This window comes from Corythoichthys intestinalis, chromosome 9 (assembly GCF_030265065.1).
Source record: "Corythoichthys intestinalis isolate RoL2023-P3 chromosome 9, ASM3026506v1, whole genome shotgun sequence".
Lineage (NCBI taxonomy): Eukaryota > Metazoa > Chordata > Actinopteri > Syngnathiformes > Syngnathidae > Corythoichthys > Corythoichthys intestinalis.
In genome coordinates this window covers 2,939,922-2,959,662 of record NC_080403.1, presented here as the reverse complement: position 1 = coordinate 2,959,662, position 19,741 = coordinate 2,939,922, and the positions used below count along the sequence as shown (strand labels likewise).

The 19,741-nt window shown below is 40.0% G+C and overlaps 1 protein-coding gene across 2 annotated transcripts in view; it reads left to right on the top strand.

The window, feature by feature from the left end:
* The window catches only part of megf6b (multiple EGF-like-domains 6b), a 212,793-nt gene that overhangs the window by 177,749 nt on the left and 15,303 nt on the right, over positions 1–19,741 (top strand). For both annotated transcript variants that reach the window (XM_057846276.1, XM_057846277.1), the window contains 13 exons: positions 2,562–2,693; positions 2,808–2,936; positions 3,001–3,129; positions 6,862–6,996; positions 7,072–7,206; positions 9,361–9,486; positions 9,566–9,697; positions 12,097–12,225; positions 13,536–13,667; positions 13,931–14,059; positions 14,136–14,264; positions 15,406–15,534; positions 17,913–18,041. In XM_057846276.1, the coding sequence (XP_057702259.1) occupies positions 2,562–2,693; positions 2,808–2,936; positions 3,001–3,129; positions 6,862–6,996; positions 7,072–7,206; positions 9,361–9,486; positions 9,566–9,697; positions 12,097–12,225; positions 13,536–13,667; positions 13,931–14,059; positions 14,136–14,264; positions 15,406–15,534; positions 17,913–18,041 (1,695 nt within the window). The remainder of the gene's footprint in view (positions 1–2,561; positions 2,694–2,807; positions 2,937–3,000; positions 3,130–6,861; positions 6,997–7,071; positions 7,207–9,360; positions 9,487–9,565; positions 9,698–12,096; positions 12,226–13,535; positions 13,668–13,930; positions 14,060–14,135; positions 14,265–15,405; positions 15,535–17,912; positions 18,042–19,741) is intronic.

Here is a 19,741-nt window from a genome sequence, read left to right as displayed (position 1 = left end):
GAAAATTAAGTGCAGGGAAAATGTAACTCACCGTATGCTGAATCAACCTTTTTTAAAAGCGGCCTTTCCTAAAGCTTGACAGCAAATATCCTTGGTCCAGGCATAATATGTTCTTCCCCAATCATGAAAGGTTTCTTGGTTTAGCAATACGGTTCGCCACGACGTATCATGCTCTCAGTGCATTGAGGGGGAATTATTCAGAATGAGGAAAAAGCGACAAAGAGAGCCGCAAAATGTCATTGTTTCAGTCTCTTTACTCCAATATTTTGCAGGATACTCTTTTTATCCAAGTATTTTTCCCCAATTGCTAAATAAATGGTATGGTCATGACAAATAACAGTCTTGTGCTAAATGGAATATGAAATAATAAAAATGCATTTATTCAGTACGACATGGCAAAATTACTCCATAATGGTCAAAACTGTCGACTTCACCTTTACTGTCACACCTCCCGAACGATATTTTATACCACGGTAGCTAGTCAGGTTTTGGTCATTTCCCTACCCCCCGGCTTTGGAGAATGTAAACAAACCAAAAGGCGCGACAGCTAGCCGACATGCTAACCCGAACCGAATGACGTCTGAAAGTCTTATTTTCGCTTTTCGAAGCGAAAAATCACACAAAACTAGCTTGGATCATGTCACAAGGCAGCGGGGTTGTCGACTGGCATTGTGGAACGGCAAACCGCCCGGCGGCGAGCGAGTTACAGCTCGTTGCCCTGCTACAGAAAGGAGAGCTCAAGGGGAAGCAGCTGGAGAGTACCGCCGGACAAACCGGCCGACGTCGGAGGAGCGCATAGCTGCCACATGGTCACCACGAATATGGCATGCATAAAATAATGCTTTACTACACGGCGAAGACATAAACAGAGACGGCTCGCAGTTGTTTTGCAGCTAACATGCCAGGATATGTCTGAAGAGAACAGTCCATGATCAAAAATAAGTAAATAGTCCTTTATTTAAAGAAAGTTTGTATCGTTTACTTTATAATTCCTGTATTAGCGTCCATTTTTAACACAATGTTGCAATTTCTGATAGGGTTGAAAATTTGACAGAACACCGGGCACACGAAGAGGAAAATAAGCCGAGTATAGAGGGGTGTGTGCAAACAAGCTGTCAGTCTTCGGCCGAGTGGCATTCTGAATAATCAACCACAAAATGCAAGCCACCTCCGTATTAAAACGTGTGCCATGATCCCAGTAGTTGACATAATTCAAAATACGATGTTTACTCACTTCCTCGTAAGTCCAATAGTCCCACAGTAGTAGGGCTTGTTTTGGCCAATATCCGCGGTGAACGGGAACCTTTTGAAACCCAAAAAGGCTCACCCTGGTGCAGCAACAATTTTCTGCAGCCATTTGACTGGCGTGATGCAAAAAAATAAAACGAATTAATCCGCAAAATCAGCTGAATCCACAGTCCATCTGCATGCTATAAAGCAATGCTGTATTGTGAGATGCTGACCCGGGTGATGTCACATTCGCATTCATCCGAAACCCAAGACTGAAGCCGGAAGTCACTCTTTTTCATGGCGCGGGATTCAAAAACTGAATATATAAATAAAACGATTGCTTCCACACACATCCAAGCGGTCCATTTCATTCAAGAGCATAAAACACCACGTGAAATATGAAATAAACATTCTTTCTGGTGTCATACGCACTTTAAAAAATGAACTATATTATATATTATATACTATATTATATTTTTGTTGAATTATATTGTATGTTTTTTGTTTCTTTTGTGTGTGCATGCTCGAAATAAAAAAGTTTCATCATCATCATCATCAACTATATGATATAGAGCCCTGCCCTCAACATTTCTTCAAAGCGCGGCTTTTAACCTCTCTCCCAGTTTTTATTTGGCACCGATTGACCACGGAAAACCGGAGATATGATCCTTTTGATTTCAAATTAGTAAGACTATTCAAACTAGGAACTATTTTTTCCACCAGAGGGCAGTCGTGCTCTTTGGAGGAATAATGTTGCATTTGTGTAATTTTTCTTCTCTTATCAGAATTCAAAGATTTTTTTTGTATTTCTTTGGATTAATTTGGCTATGTAAATAGAAGCAGCTACTCACAATTTTACTCATTACTTTCGTATTCTTTTCAATGGATACTTTTTTACTTGTACGTGAGTAAATTTTTTGGACGACTACTTTTACTTTTACTTGAGTAATATTATTTTTAAGCAACGCTAGTCTTATTTGAGTAAAATTTTTGGCTACTCTACCCACCTCTAGATATGGCACAGCTGACTCCCTCTCACACATCCTGAATATAATTATAAAAAACACGTATACCAATCTTCCAATTCGGCCAACCAACCCATTCGCCAAGATTAAATGATGATGCACCTACAACAACTCTTTGCAGGGTTCACTGCACCCTTTGTCATTACACACTTAATAGTGCCTTGCACACTGAGACTGCATACATCCTTGCAGCAGCAATGCAGGATGTCAAGAGTTCTATTTTGTGTTATTGTTTAACATCTCCAAAGTACCATTCCAATTTCAAATATCAAAATGTACTAAAATCTGTTAATGGGTGGCTTGCAGTGTGTTTGGACGACACTTTTGGCAACGACTGCAGTCTTACGTGTGATGACTGTTTTAACGGAGGCAAGTGTAATGTCTTGAAGAATGGCTGTGATTGCCCTGATGGATGGATGGGAATAATCTGCAACCAAAGTGAGAACACACATACACATTTCTACTGTTCAATTAAGCATTTCCCTGTATTTGCCGTAAAACTTTCTCTGAAATGTTCCAGTTAGAGCTTCTGTTGTGTTTTCACTGCCACAGCGTGTCCAGAAGGCTACTTTGGGCAAAACTGCTCCTTCCCCTGTAAGTGTCAGAATGGCGCCAGCTGTGATCCAGTCACCGGGAGCTGTCGCTGTCCACCGGGCGTCACTGGGGACCTGTGCCAGGACGGTGAGTTCTTCTTTAATCCATCCTCCCTTAAAAGAGAATTGAATTATTTTGTTTCTGTGTGCAGGCTGTCCGAAAGGCCTCTATGGCAAACAGTGTCACAAAAAGTGTAATTGTGCCAATAACGGGCGATGTCATCGCACATATGGAGCCTGCCTGTGTGACCCCGGACTCTACGGACGCTTCTGCCACCTCTGTAAGAGCACCTTGACCTGCCGACACCAGCTCGTGATCTTCTATAAGTGAGCTGTAGTGCATGTTAAGGGTTAAAGCACTTTAATTTTTTTCGTAATCGGCACATTCCATGTTGCGGCAAGTGAGGCGTCCATGTTGTTAAAGGGGACATTTTACAGCAAAACTAACACCCGGGTATGAAAAATAAAATGTATACAGTCATGTGAAAAAATTAGGACACCCTATGGAAGCCTTGTGTTTTCTAACATATTTGGTCATATGGATATTCAGTATAAATTTTAACAATCTTGAGAGATTCAAGTAATACGACTAAACAATTAAAACTGAAATAAAGATATTTTATAGCTTTCTATAAAACGTCATTTTAAATAAATGCGATTTCTGTTGAGGAATAAATTAGGACACCCCTTGCCTGGCTCTGCCAGACTGTTCTCCCTGTATTTTTCAAACACTGAGCGTATAGACCCTACTCACATGACGTCACAACCACGCCCCTGCGCCATATTGTCCGTCAACTCGTCACTGTTGATGCATTACCGCTACGTAAATTCCTCTGCTCGTTAACATTAATAATCAAAATGGTGAAGGCGTGTGTGGCGGTCGGTTGCAATAACAGAGAAGATAGACGGAGAGACTTGAAGTTCTACTGGATTCCGAGAGACCCGGAGAGGAGAGCGAGATGGGCTGCTGCAATTCGACGAGAAAACTGGGCTCCAAACGATTACCACAGATTATGTAGTAGTCATTTTATATCTGGTAAGATGCATTTTATATATATTTAGAGGGTTTTGGGCTGACAACCACAATTAAGATCATTGCTAGGCTAATCGCCAACAACATACACTCAGACGTTGTGAATGAACTACCTGAAAATATATAATTATAAGGGGATCATAAGACAGTTGTCATACAATTAATTTACAATTTCACTATTGAGGTCAAAAGCCAAAAAATAAATTCAACTAGGGACAATCTGGAGTAGTGCTATCGCACTTCATATTTATTACATATTATATATGTATGTAGTGAGAGTGCTATCGCTAAACCATATAAACATTAAAAGCCCTAGCTCCATTGACACATGACATGAAATACATTAGACTTGACAGTGGATGTTAGCAAGAACAAAAGATTTTGAATTGAAAATTTCGTAACTGAAGCACAAGATAGATTCCTGCCGAATTTTCGTGGACTAGGACCTGTTTCACCCAACCAGCAACGAAGTATTTATAAGCCTCCAAGCTCTTAAAGTTTTTCAAACTTTCGTGAGAATAGGCTGATTTTGTGTGGGCAAGATAGTTGTAAATATCAGGGTAGCAGATGTCAGGCAGAGACGGCGAAGACAGCGGATCGAAAAACATCGATTTAGGCATCAAATATGGATCTGGCGAATGGATAAACTGAAGCTTTTCCACATAACGCCTTTTATGCAACGCATCCAATGAGTTTACAGCGTCAGATAACACCGGGGCTTCCATGAATTGCTCTATAAATTGCACGACTAATTGAAACCATTGAGAATAGGGCTAAAAAATGACGGACAATATGGCGGCCGGATACAGCGACACGTCATTTTGTGACGTAGGTGAGTAGGGTCTATAGTCTGGGAACCAGCCTATTAACGGCCTCTCGAGCAGGTACAAAATCAATCGACAAATCAGATTCGTTTATTTGCGTGACGTGTTCTTAACGAGCAACGTCACTCTTGCGCGTCGAAAGTCGTCTGCACAACAACACAGATGGTGAACGGGAGAGCCGAGAATATGTTCCAATCCACGGTAAAATCTGTTTTAAATGACCAAAAACACATCGACACGAGTCATTGACAACAGTCTGTCTCGCGCTAGCCATGTTGAATAAACTCCGCTCTCTTCGTATGTTTACTTCCGCGCGCAAGTCCCTCGTCCTTCCCTCGTCATTTTACTAACGTCACGTCTGCCCGTCGCTGATTGGTCCACTCCACTGTCTGTTTGCTGTGGCTTGCTCCACCCTGGAAATTGTATCCGCATGAATGGTGGCCAGACTCAATAGCTGGAACAGCGGTGAGTCTGGTGTACCAGGCAAGGACACCCCCACATTCAATCCCACCTAAAATGGGTAAAATCACACACACTCGTGCAGGTGCACATGATTAGAACATCCTTACCCAGTGTTTTGAAGGAGGCGTGCCTTATTTGAACCTCACATTTAGTTTGGTGTGCCCCTGACTGTTGAAGTGACAGAAAACACCATGGTGAGATCAAAAGAGCTGTCTGAGACCTTCAGAAAGATGATTTAGATGCTGATGAGTCTGGTAAGGGATTTCAAAAGATGTCAAAAGAATATAAAATCAGCCATTCCACTGTCCGGAAAATAGTCTACAAGTGGAGTACATTCAAAACAACTGCCAACATGCTCAAGTCTGGTCGTCCAAGCAAGTTCACCCAGAGAGCAGACCGCAAGATGCTAAAAGAAGTCTCCAAAAACCCTAAAATGTTATCACGTCACCTACAGCAGGCTCTTGCTACTGTTGATGTGAACGTGCATGCCTCTACAATCAGAAAGAGACTTCACAAGTTTAACTTTCATGGGAGGTGTGAAAGGAGGAAACATTTGCTCTCCAAGAAGAACATGTAGGCCAGACTGAAGTTTGCCAGAGTGAGTGTAGACAAAGACCAGGACTTCTGGAATGATGTTCTTTGGACGAATGAATCCAAAACTGAATTATTTGGACACCAGAAAAGAGGACATGTTTGGCGTAAACCCATTTTGCAATTGAAACAATCCAGATTGGTGAAAAAGTGTTGTCATTTGTCTGGTTGTAATGAAATTCTGCACCCACAGCGACCCTTTGAGGGCCGGGTTGGAGCCCACTGCAATCCAGCATTCCAGGACAAGAACCCCATACCAACTATGAAGCATGGAGGTGGAAGTGTCATGGTTTGGGGATGCTTTGCTCCAGCAGGACCTGGCCAGCTCACTATCATAGAATCCACCATGAATTCTATCGTGTATTAGAGGGTGCTTGAGAAACATTAGTGATCATCTGTGAAAAAAATTAAAACTGAAGCGAAACTGGACCCTGCAACGTGACAATGACCCAAAACATACCAGTAAATCCACCAAGGATTGGCTGAAAAGGAAGGAATGTAGAGTCTTGGAAAGGCCGAGTCAAAGCCTGGATCGTAACCTCATTGAGATGCTGTGGGGTGACTTGAAATGGGCTGTACATGCAAGAAACCCCTCAAACATCTCACAGCTGAAAGCATTCTGCATTGAGGAGTGGGGCAAACTTTCTTCAAACCGATGTCAAAGACTGGTAGTTGGCTACAAAATGTGTCTCAGTTATTTCAGAGGGTATAATAATAGCTTTTAGGTAGTGGGGTGACCTACCTTTTTCTTCAGTTAGAATATGCATTTTTGTTGATATATTTGGTGTAATGAGTAAAACAATGTTAATTTTTGTTGTTTACCTGCAATCAAGTCACTTTCTTTTCCAGAGATCAAGAAAAACAAGATCAGACATTGATTCAGACATTTCTTAATAAAGAACTGAATATTTCATGGGGTGTCCTAATTTTTTCACATGCCGCTTTTTCCTCACGAGGGTCGCGGAGGTGCTGAAGCCTATCCCAGCCAACTACGGGCAGTAGGCAGGGGACACCCTGAATATAAAAAATAAAATTCCCTGTCAAGACAGGTTTACCACTTAAAGCTGTATTGTATTTTACATAGTATGATTTTTCTCCTCCAGCTTGTCCAAAGTGGACATTTGGTGCCGGCTGCTCTGAGGAGTGTCAGTGCATCCAACACAACACTTTGGAGTGTCACCGTCGTTACGGCACGTGTGTGTGCAAACCCGGTTACAAAGGCAACACATGCAAAGAAGGTGAGCACTTTGTTGAAGGAAAATGTATCATACTGTACTTGCTTTCTTACATAATGTAGTGTTTCCTCTCTGTAGAGTGCAGCCCAGGGACGTATGGCAGCGGCTGTGAAAAGAAATGCGTGTGCCCGACTGGGGTGTCATGTGACCACGTGACCGGGGCGTGCCATCGAAAGTGCCCACCGGGTCGTCATGGTGACGGCTGCAAACAAGGTGTGTGGGCCCACAATATTTGTCTTTATTTTTGTTTTATAGGGGTGGAAAAAATTGTTAATTTAAGGAAAAGCATAGGAAACATATTCAAGTATAAGCAGTAAAGTGAGTTATTGATTCACTTCAGTGAACGTTTAAAAAACTGCCCTTTGACTGACTGTTCAGCAGTTTAGGTTGTAGCCGGGCTCCAGCACACCGCGACCCTGACCATGATAAGTAAGGGTGTGACAATATATCAAAACGGTGATATATCGCCATACTTTGTATCCTAAAAGGTTATCAATAGGCTCCCATCAAGAATCAATATATTGTTTTGAAAAGGTGTCACTGTTTAAACAAAAAAGAACCAACAGGTTGCTATAAAAATCTCCCACTAGAATAGTTTCTATGTTAATTATTTGGGAGCCATTGACAGCGCTGGAATGAACGTTTCTAGCGCCGTCAACGGCACTGAAACCGTAGCAGAACAGGAAATAGATGTTCCATAATAAACAGAAAGTGACACAGAAATGCCTCAAAATCAACAGGATGACCTAAAATGCCTCAAAATGAATCCATTGGTTGCCACGGCCAATCTGTCCTATCCTGAAGTAGTAAGGAAATTGATTTAATGTCTTCTAGTGATAAACTCTTTGAAACTGACAGCAGAAGGATAAAAAGAGCTTGTTTTTCTTTTTATTAGTTGTATTGGAGAATACCGTAGAATGATTTCCAGACCTTTATATCGATAATTGTTGCATCGCTATATCCTGAGATAATTATAATGTATCGTAATCTACCAAGAGGTTGCCACCTCTAATCATAAGCGGTGTTGGAAATAGTTGAATGGAATAAACATCCATTTAAAAAAATATATAATAAAAACTACCAACCATACCATATATATTTAATGATTTATTTGTATTATATTGCTGCAAATAAGTAATTGAACAACTGTAAATTAGCTAGAATTGGTAGCCTCTAAAACTAAAAGAACTTGAAAAAAAATCGCAGTGTTATTAAAATACGCATTTTCTCCACTGTATATGGGTTAATCCTGACTTGAAATTCCCTTTAGCGCAGCGTCATCTAGTGGATGCATCAAGCTACTACAACTACAACAACAGGGTGACCCAAAAACAGGTTTTTAACAATCCAATAAAACCAAAAGTGATGGTAGAAAATATTTTATTCATAGTTATTGGTACCTTAAAACATGCCATTTAAGAAATAATTGTGGAATTTTCATTTGAAAAAGTATGTCCTTTAAATGTCATCCTCCTGCATGAATGCATTCTTGAAATCTGCTGTTGACCACTTAAAAAACAAAAAAATACGGGAATTATCGCGTATTGGCAGACATGAGCAAGTGGAAGCACTGCGAGACAGTGATCTTGAGCAAGCAATCAATGTGCCATTTTAGAAAGCATGGTGAAATCAGGATGAAATTTACAGTGTTCTAGCTCATTTTAAGAATGCATTCGTACAGGAGGACGTCATTTAAAGAACGTCGTTTTTAAAAAGTGAAATTTCCCTCATTGTTTCTTAATAGGTATGTTTTAAAGTTTTAATTCCTATAAATAAAATAACTTTTCTTCCATCACTCTTTTTATTAGATTGTTACAAAAGTTCCAATTTTTGGGGGGGGGGGCGTGGGTTACCTTGTCTATAGATCAATATTGGCTACTCATGGCATGACATTCCCTTTAGAACAGCTTCATCTAGTGCACAGGTGTCAAACCGAACCGAAGGGCCTAGTGGGTGCAGGTTTGCCTTCCAACCAATGAAGAGGATACCTTTTCACCAATTAGATCTTTTACACGTGTAATCAATTAAACTTTGTCAGGTGCTGTTTGTTTCAGCAGGAAGTTCATTGGTTAAACTCTGTGCGCGTTATCGGTCGTAACAAAATCCAGCACCCACTAGGCCCTTTCTGGAATCGGTTTGACCCCTGTGATAATGGATACATAACGCAACCCCAACCGCTGCTACTACTGTGCCTTTATAAGGCAGTGCGCCCTACATATGAAAACAGTTTTAAAATAGGCCATTCGTTGAAGGTGCAGAAAATACGGTAAATGAACAAACAATTAGAATCCAGTAACAAAGTATTTGCCCTACTTGGAAACACTGACCATTAACAGCAATTAACCCCTTTGGTGCGCTATTTGTCAGACTGCCCCGAAGGAAGTTTCGGACCTGGCTGCGTGCATCCTTGTAACTGCACCGGTGCTCCATGTGACAAAGTGACGGGACTGTGCAGGTGTCCCGCTGGCACTTCTGGGAAGCGCTGTGAAAACGGTAAGCCCATCAAAAATAACCTTTCTGTGTCACTTTAGGGACAACAATATTACATTTAATGAACAATATTTTTCAACAGTGTGCCCGGACGGTTTTTGGGGTGTCGGTTGCTCAGAAAGCTGCCCGGTTTGTAAGAATGGAGGCATGTGCAATAAACACAACGGCTCGTGTATTTGTGCCCCTGGCTTCACAGGAACACTCTGCGGCAATTGTGAGTACAATACCCTTTCTAATACAAATCTCATGAAAATAAAGCCATAGACTTCAAAACCTATATTATTATCATATTATGAAGTCTATGATAAAGCACATCCAGATATCATCTGCATTTATTGAGAGGTAAAAGTAGAGTCATGTGCAAAAATATAGGACACCCCATTAAATATTCATTTCTTTATTAAGAAATATAGCCAATATATATATATTCACATATCAATGTCTGATCGTATTTTTCTGTATCTCTAAAAAAATTTGATTTGATTGGAGGTAAACAACGATAATTAACAATGTTTTACTCGTTAAACCAAACGTATCAACAAAAATGCATATTCTAACTGAGGACGAAGTTAGGACACCCTACCACCTAATATATATATTTTTTAATTTAATCTTTATTTTATCAAGAAGTCTCATTAAGATTAATATCTCTTTTACAAGAGAGGCCTGAGCACAAAGAAACATTCACAAATATCAGACAACACAAAATACACTAACGGAAACAGTTACAATAATTAGTAAAAACATCAAACAAAAGAGATTTAAAATCACCAAGATGAATGATTGATGATGTTTAAGAGTAGATTGCAATTCGTTCCACTTAAGAGGAGCATAATAGCTAAGGACAGTTCTGCCAACATTAGTGCGTGTGAGTGGAATGTTTAGGGTTAAGTAGTTAGTCGTCTTTAGTGGTTACTGGATTTGAATGACAGGAGAGATGTGAGGTAGTTAGGAAGTTTGCACAGTAAAGCCTTATACAGTAGCGTAATAGCTAAAGTTACTCCCTTTGGCTGAAATAACTTCAGTGAGACGCTTTTTGTAGCCATCTAGCAGTCTATGACATCGGTCTGAAGAAAGTTTGCCCCACTCCTAGACGCAGAATACTTTCAGCTGTGAGATGTTTGAGGGTTTTCTTGCATGTACAGCCTGTTTCATGTCGTCCCAAAGCATCTCAATGGGATTAAAACACTAGAACTACCAAGGGTGGATCAGTTGATACAAATCACTTTTGTTACCAGAGAAGAATAATCTTACCCTAATCAGCAGATCTTTTGAGAGCACTATGGTCCTCATTAGTCATTCCCATTCACATTAGCAAAACCACAGGGTTGGATTTCTCCAGTTAGCATCTTGAGTGTTTGCAGGGCAGGGGTGCCTTGGCTGAGGAAAGGTAAACTGGTGTTATTCTCGCTGGCCTTTTGTCACTTTCAAGCCCAGAAGACAGGTTGTGGTGAAAAAGCTACCAAACTACTGGCAGGATGTGACTTTTCTTTTTAAGTGTTTACTTGTCCCTTCAACTCTTCCAGTTTTATCCTCTGTGTAAACCAAATGATAGGATACTAGTCAGGTTTTCTTTTCTTTTTTCTTTTTTAAACCATGCATGGAACCATACTGTGGTCAGACTTAAAATACTGTATGTCTCACATATACTGTATGTGTGTGTAAAAGGTATGGAGACAGAAAGGTGCCATTGGATGGCTGTCTAAGGCAATGAACACCTTTAGAGGTCATTTTCTCTCCCCCTTCCAAATAGGCTTGTCCAGTTGGACAAAACAGTTGTTGCTTGTCGGACAGTGGACCACCCAAGACAACCTTACATCTTCCAAAGCTGCAGTTTGCCTACACTGATGGCCAAAAGTATTGGCACGCCTGCAATTCGGTCAGATAATGCTCAATTTCTCCCAGAAAATGATTGCAATTACAAATGCTTTGGTAGTACTATCTTCATTTATTTTGCTTGCAATGAAAAACCACAAAAGGGAATGAAAAAAAAATCATTATCATTTTACACAAAACTCCCAAAATGGGCCAGTGAGGTTTAAATAAGCCAAGCCTCCTTCAAAACACTGTTTTGTTGTTCTAATCATGTGCACCTGATGTGATGCCCCTGTATGTGATTTTAGCCATTTTAATTGGGATTGAATATGGGGGTGTCCTAATTTATTCCTCAACAGAAATTAAACAGAATTTAAAATTACATTTTACAGAAAGTTATAAAAAAAAAATCTTTTTTCAGTTTTAATAGTTTAGTTCTATTACTTGAATCTGTCAAGATTGTTAAAATTGATATCAAATATCCATATGACCAAATATGTTAGAAAACACACAGGCTTCCATAGGGTGACCTAATTTTTTTCACATGACTGTATATACATCTGAATTGTTAAACTCAGCTGTTATTCAAAATCATTCATTATTTTCAGCACAAGGAGGTTCTTTAGGCTGGTGCGGAGATGTGCACTAAATCCACAATGTTACATGTTTTGTGGCATTGTTTTGTTTATGTTGTTTTTGTTTATTTTAGATTTGAAACAAACAAATCTGGTTTAACTTCATCCTCAAGTATTAGTCGTGTCATATGACATGCATTGTGATGTTTTTTTTCCCACTTAGTATGCCCAAGCGGCCATTTTGGTCAAGGTTGCCGGATGAGATGCGTATGTGAGAACAACGCTCATTGTGATGCAGTGAGTGGGCGGTGCACCTGTGCACCAGGCTGGACCGGCCATAACTGCAGGAAAGGTAACACTGCCCCCCATGCCCCAAATATATACGTATAAAACTTAAGAGCTCTCTGGCCGTGGCGCGATTGGTAGCTCAAGTTGTCCTGGGACCAAAGGGTCAATAGTTCGATTCCTGGCTATGACTGCCCTTGGGCAAGGCACTAGGGTTGGGCATCAATGGGATCCGGCACTAACACTCAAGTTCTCCTGAAAGCGTTCAAGTTTTTTTGTTTCGATACCCTGACCGCTGACCGGCAAAATAGCTGTCGAACACCACGAAGAAGCAGCCACATGAAAGCTAGCTCCGTTATGATTAAATCATATGAAGTGGCTAATTTACCTTAGCACAAAAATGTGCTACTTCGCTTCACATAAGTGACAACAAAGTAACAGAATAAACACACCAAAATGATTTCAGACCCTCTGTTAAAACGTGAAAACTTACAGATTTTGTCTTATCAAGGGTTCCCAACGATTTGTAGTGCAGAGGAGGTGTGTGGCGTCTTTACACCTCAAGGATTCGTTTCCAGCTAAAGTAATACGTTCTTTTTGCCTGCTGCTTCCAGTTAGTCACCACTAGGGGAAGCCAAGCACACATAGTAAAACCAAAGAAAAACTATAGAGTCCGCAGTTACAATAGTGACATCTTCTGGACGGATGAATAATATATCAGTTTAGAAAGAAATCAAACTTAAAAAGTAGTCAACTTAGGATCAAGGAACAGAACACTCCCCGTCTGACGTCTGCATGACGTTTACAATAAATGCCTGCAGCATAAGACACTTTAAAACATAGGCAAAAGAATATGTGTAAATGATTTCTCCGTGAGCTTTGAAAAATAAACATCTTGGTGAAAGTGCACTTCTGTGGAAAGAAACTGCATCATATTCAAGTTCAAAGACCGACATTTATGTACAAGTAAAAAAAATAGCCTTGTAAAAAATTCGTAGCAAAGGTAATTGAAAGTTCATATAATTTCAAAAAATAATCAAGAAGTTAAATTAAAACAGTATAAACAACGCATTTTTTAAAATCCTGCCTATTAAAAGAATTGGAATCGAGAATCGTTTGGAACCGGAATCGAAACGTGTAATCAGAACTGTTCAAATTCAAATGATGCCCAACCCTACAAGGCACTGGACCCTAATTTGCACCCAATGGGTTGGCAGCGCCTTGCATGGCAGCAGCACCATTGGTGAGTGTGAATGTGTGCGTGAAAAGGTAAATGTGTGCTAATGTAAAGCGCTTTGGGCATGGTAACTATGTAGACAAATGCACTATATAAGTACTCTCCAAGTGGTACCTGAGGCAGCTTTTCTTTTTTGACAGCATGCGATACCGGTCACTGGGGCAAAGACTGCGCGGAGAGCTGTGACTGTCAAAATGGAGACGGTAGCTGTGACGCAGTGACTGGGCAGTGCAAGTGTGAGGCCGGTTACACTGGGACTCAGTGCCATGAGAGTAAGTGGTACCAGGAACATTGTTGAACTTGAACCCTGCTAAACAAAACAGCAGACCTTCAGAGGCACATAAGTTATCAGAGGAGTTGTCGAAAGTTTCCTGAAGCGTTTGAATTACTGTATTGGGCTTTACACTGCGGCTAGCTAATTGTCCGTCAAATGTCTTCAGTTTTTTGCTGCTTGCCTCGTTTTCAAGTTATGTAAATTTGTATTTACTGTAAATTCTTAAATATTCATTAATGTTATGTATTGTTTGTCCATCAGAGTGCCCAGCAGGAATGTTTGGTCTCGGGTGTCGTCACCGGTGTCAGTGTGATAATCAGGCGTTGTGCGACCACGAGAGTGGCGCTTGCACTTGCCAGGTGGGATGGACCGGAACCTTTTGTGAAAAGCGTAAGAGACATGCTCATCTTTCCTCCAAGTGCAGAGGCTACTATTTCAGTAATATGTCAATCATTGTACACCTCAGCGTGTCCTCAGGGCTTCTTTGGATTGGACTGTCATAAGAAGTGCGCATGTCATAATGGTGCCCGCTGCGATGCAGTCAACGGGCTTTGTTCGTGTCCCAGTGGCTGGATCGGAAAGTTCTGCAACCAAAGTGAGTGAGGCCACATAATGTGTACATGCAATTCAGCTCTAAAAGGTATTAACAGACCTTCACTTGGTACACAATTGCCACTGTAATGTGTTTTAAAATGACTCCAACAATTTTTTTTTTTGTTTTTGTTTTTTTGTGAAATTTATTCTTATTTTTCACATTCTGAGGGAAAATACTAATTGTATTCATTTTGGTATATGGCTCTCAGATGAAAATGTGGAAAAAGAATTGACAGGTGATGAATATATTTTAATAGTTATTAGCGCTGCAGCTATCGATTATTTAAGTAATTGATTAATCTATCAATTATTTTGTTTGAAAAATTGAGTATTCGGATTAGGAACATTTAATATGTGGCACAATACATTTTAGGAGATGTAAAACAAAGGCAAGCTAAAACTGCACAAAATTAAAATACCTTAGGGTTAGCCTCAAACGGTATTAAAAAAATCAATAAATGAAGGTTAAAGTACAACAAAAGAACAATTGGCTAATTAGCATTGCAAAAGTTTGCTAGCTTAAATGCTGGAAAAGGCTTACTTTTTTTTTCTTAAGAGTGCTCTTACCAAATCATTCAAACACTTATTCCCACAAAAAAATGCCAAATGTACCTCTAAACTAATTTAGGGAAGCATAAACAGTCATATTAGCTCAAACAAAACCAAACTACCTTTGAAAGGTGGAAAAGCGCTATATAAGTATTACACCATTTACCATTTTGGTCTTAATAGGGAGCAGCTGGATCCAGCTATGTTAGATGAGTTTTGTCATATGCACTGTTGCCACTAGAAATGCCAACACTGTCAAAACAAACAATTATAATCCAGTCAAACTAATCCTTGAAGGTTTTTTCTAATCGAACTACTCAAGTTAATCGAATAATCGTTGCAGCACTAATGGTTATATGTTTTTTTTTTTTTTTTTTTTTTTTTTATAGTAGCCCCCCCCAAAAACAAATCCCTTTTCATTTTTGGGTGATTGTGTTTCGATATAATCTATATTAGTTAATGGTTTAACTTGGGAAAATTGGGAAAAACATGACATGGCACTTTTGTGCAAATCCATCCAAGGTTTCCCTGCTGTATTATTTATATTACAAAAGTCATGAAATGGCAACCATTTTCTTCCGTCTTATTGGCAGCGTGCCCAAGTGGTTTCTACGGTGAAGGCTGTAACCGGACCTGCAGTTGCCGTAACGACGGCATCTGTCACCCAGCCAGTGGGCTGTGCACATGCAGGCCGGGCTGGAGTGGACCCAACTGCGCAGAAGGTGGGCGCAAGTGTCTATGTGTGTAGTTACGCATTAATTATTTTTCTGTACATTGGAGTTAAATAAGCACATGGTAAAAAATAAAAATTATTATTAGCAATTTATTTTTAATACAAAATATACTAGAATTAAATCTGTCCTGCTCAATTGAAAATTGTATAATTTAATGCTTAGGGTCCTGTATTTTTGGCATTTATTTATTTATTTATTTATTTATTTTTACAATTTAGGTGCGTTCAAAGTCCCCTCAGCAATAACATTTTCACAAATGATCACTACAAACATGATGAATTGGACAGAACACAAAAATATAATACAATTAGTGAAAATAAGGTACTGTTCACAGAGAAGAACAAGAAAAAAAATGATCATCATTTTCAACATGCTTTTTACTCTCGCTTCACTCAAATCTCATATTCATATTGTCATTGTTCCGTCAGCTCATTGATCAAAAAGCAGGATAGGCGGGGGAATGCGTTTCCCTGCATATTCTTGCAAAGCACCACAGCAGTATTCGGTCGTTCTACAGACTTCTCAATAGGAATAGCTGTTAAAGATCCCTAATATTCAGCAAATCAATCGAAGGTTGGAGATGTTCTCTTGGGCGGGGTGTAATTTGGCAATGATCACGTGGTGCCGCCAGCGCACCATATCATCAGTTGCTTGCCTCAGACATCATTGGGTGTTTCGGCCACTTGCAACAAGACACACTCTGCTGAGGATGGCCCACCACAGGATGATCAGACGTGTGGTGGTGTGCGGTGGCATCTTTACGTTTCAGCCACAACCAGTGACTGCTCTGTTTTACTGTAGTGGCAAGTTCTTTAATTGCTTTCTGTTGAGGCAATTTTTGAATTTGATGATAATAAGGGACAAAGCGCATCCCTCAATAAGGGACATGTACTTTTGTTTCTGAATACCGGACGATTCCGTTTTTCAAAGGACAGTTGGCAACCCTAAGCACAACCTAAACCAACTGTCAAATACATCGAAAACCTTTTCCCTCACAAAGAATACTTTCTCTCTACTTAGAACTGTAAAGAATCAACGGATCAACGGCACATGTAGGGGAGAAAGAATTATGCCTATAAAGAAATGAACACCCTACTGTAGTGGCAAGTTCTTTAATTGCTTTCTGTTGAGGCAATTTTTGAATTTGATGATAATAAGGGACAAAGCGCATCCCTCAATAAGGGACATGTACTTTTGTTTCTGAATACCAGACGATTCCGTTTTTCAAAGGACAGTGGGCAACCCTAAGCACAACCTAAACCAACTGTCAAATACATCGAAAACCTTTTCCCTCAAAAAGAATACTTTCTCTCTACTTAGAACTGTAAAGAATCAACGGATCAACGGCACATGTAGGGGAGAAAGAATTATGCCTATAAAGAAATGAACACCCTATCTACTGTGAAGCACAGTGGGGGGTCAGTCATGGTCTGGGGTTGTTTTGCGTCTTCAGGTACAGGGAATCTTTAGTGTGTGCAAGGTATTATGAATTCAGTTCAATACCAGGAGGTCTTGGATGCAAATGTCATGCAGTCATTGACAAAGCTGAGGCTTGGGTGAGGTTGTACCTTCCAACAGGACAGCAATCCTAAACATACCTCAACATCTACCACATCTTGGCTGCAAAAGAAGTGCTGGAAGATTCTGGAGTGGGCATCGCAATCACCGGACTTAAATCCCTTTGAAAATCTCTGGTGGTACTTGAAGAAGGCAGTTGCAGCACGCAAGCCCAAAAATGTTAATGACCTGGAGGCCATTGCCCATGAGGAATGGGCAAAGATACCTGTGAATCACTGCAAGAAACTTGTGTCAAGCTATGTTTCACGCTTAAAGGATGTTACTGTTGCAAAGGATGTTGTACGAAGTACTAAAGTTATACATACCTAAGGGGTTGAATAATTTTGTCAATGAAGTAATCACAGAAAGGCCATAAATTGGAATATTCCCAAAAATATTTTTCTTATTTCAGTTGTATTTGTCTATTTGACATGTCATTAGTTAATGTGATTATAAAGAAGATGAAAAATAAATGTCAAACTTGCAAAAACACTTATCTGCTGTGGGGGTTGAATCATTTTGAACACAACTGTAGAATTCGTCAGGACTTCCTCTTCTGACCCACTTACAATTTTGTATACCCACTCCTCGCATGATAGAGTGAACGGGTTTCGACTACTGTTTTCCACCGACTTGTGCGCTTTTTGCCAGATTTCTATATGAAAAAGCGGCCATGGTGGCATTTGTTCTCCATTAGACTGTGTTAAACATAGCATGAATTTCAACTTTAACATTAGCTAGGAAAAGCAGCCGAGTAAAATTTCCTCTCCACCACTGCGGTTCAGTAAAAGTCAACTTTACTTTCCCAGAATGCCCGGCGGGTTTCTACGGCGCTGACTGCCAGCATCGCTGCTTGTGTCAGAATGGAGCTGCGTGTGATAAAAGCAGTGGAAAGTGTTCCTGTTTCAGTGGCTGGACCGGAACCGCTTGTGAACTGGGTAAGAGGAAGTCTGCGAATAGATTTATTGCCGTTTTATTTTGGGATGTTTGGCCATTATTCAGTCGACTGAATAAATTTTAGACGTCGAACAGCTTTGGCCATGCTCCCCTATAACAAGCAGAACTCCTGGCTCAGCTTATAATTCACTCTGTGTGTGTGTTCCTGTGCCGTTAAAATTTACAAGCAGTTGTTGCTTATTACACATTTTAATATCAGTTATTAAACAGCTATTTAACAAGCCAGGGGGTGAAAAAAAGTACAGTGAAATGCATCCATTTTTCCCACTGGAAATAAAATGTAAAGCAAATTCATCTTGCTCAAGGTCATATTGTAGTTAACATAAAACTGTCTCTAACTGTATAACTGATGTTTAACAACTGTCATAAAAGTGTAAATATAAGTGAACCATAAGCAAGCAGATTTGTGTGCATTATTTACGGTAACATAATTTGAGTGATATTAATATATTTATACAGAAATTAATAAAAAATAATATTCATGAAAAGAATAACAATCATGAACATTTCAATCTATAATATAAACTAGTACAAAATTATTTGCACCCCCGGAATTCTGTCAGATAATGCTCAATTTCTCCCAGAAAATAATTTCAATTAAAAATGCTTTGGTAGGAATATCTTGATTTTGCTTGCAATGAAAAAACACAAAAGAGAATTGGGGGGGGATCATTATCAATTTAAACAAAACTCCCAAAATGGGCCTGACAAAAGTATTGGCACCCTTTGAAAAATCGTGATGCTTCTCTAATTTGTGTTACCTGTTACTTACCTGTGGCATATAACAGGTGGTGGCAATAACTAAATCACACTTGCAGTCAGTTAAAATGGATTAAAGTTTACTCAACCTCTGTCCTGTGTACCACATTGAGCATGGAGAAAATAAAGAAGACCAAAGAACTGTCTGAGGACATAAAAAGCAAAATTGCAAGAAAGCATGGGCAATCTGAAGGCTACAAGTCCATCTCCAAAGACCTGAATGTTCCTGTGTCTACCATGTGCTGTGTCATCAATAAATGTATAGCCCATTGCACTGTGGCTAACCTCCCTAGATCTGGACAGAATACAAAAATTGACGAAAGATTTCAATGAAAGATTGTGCGGATGAAGAACCTCGACTAACATCCAAACAAGTTATAGCTGTCCTGCAGTCCAATGGTACAACAGTGTCAACCCGTACTGTCTGTCAGCGTCTGAATGAACAGGGACTCTACGTTACCCAGGAGGACCCCACTTCTGACCCAGAGACATAAAAAAGGCAGGCTGAAGTTTGCCAAAACTTACCTGAGAAAGCCAAAAACGTTTTGGAAAAATGTTCTCTGGTCAGATGAGACAAAAGTAGAGCTTTTTGGGAAAAGGCATCAACATAGAATTTACAGGGGTGAAAATGAGGCCTTCAAAGAAAAGAACACGGTCCCCACAGTCAAACATGGCGGAGGTTCCTTGATGTTTTGGGGTTGTTGTGCTATCTCTGGCACTGGACTGCTTGACCATGTGAATGGCATTATGAAGTCTGAAGACTACCAACAAATTTTGCAGCATAATGAAGGACCCAGTGTGAGAAAGCTGGGTCTCCCTCAGAGGTCATGGGTCTTCCAGGAGGACAATGACCCAAAAAACACTTAAAAAAGCACTAGACAATGGTTTGAGAGAGAGCAATGGATACTTCTAAAGTGGCCAG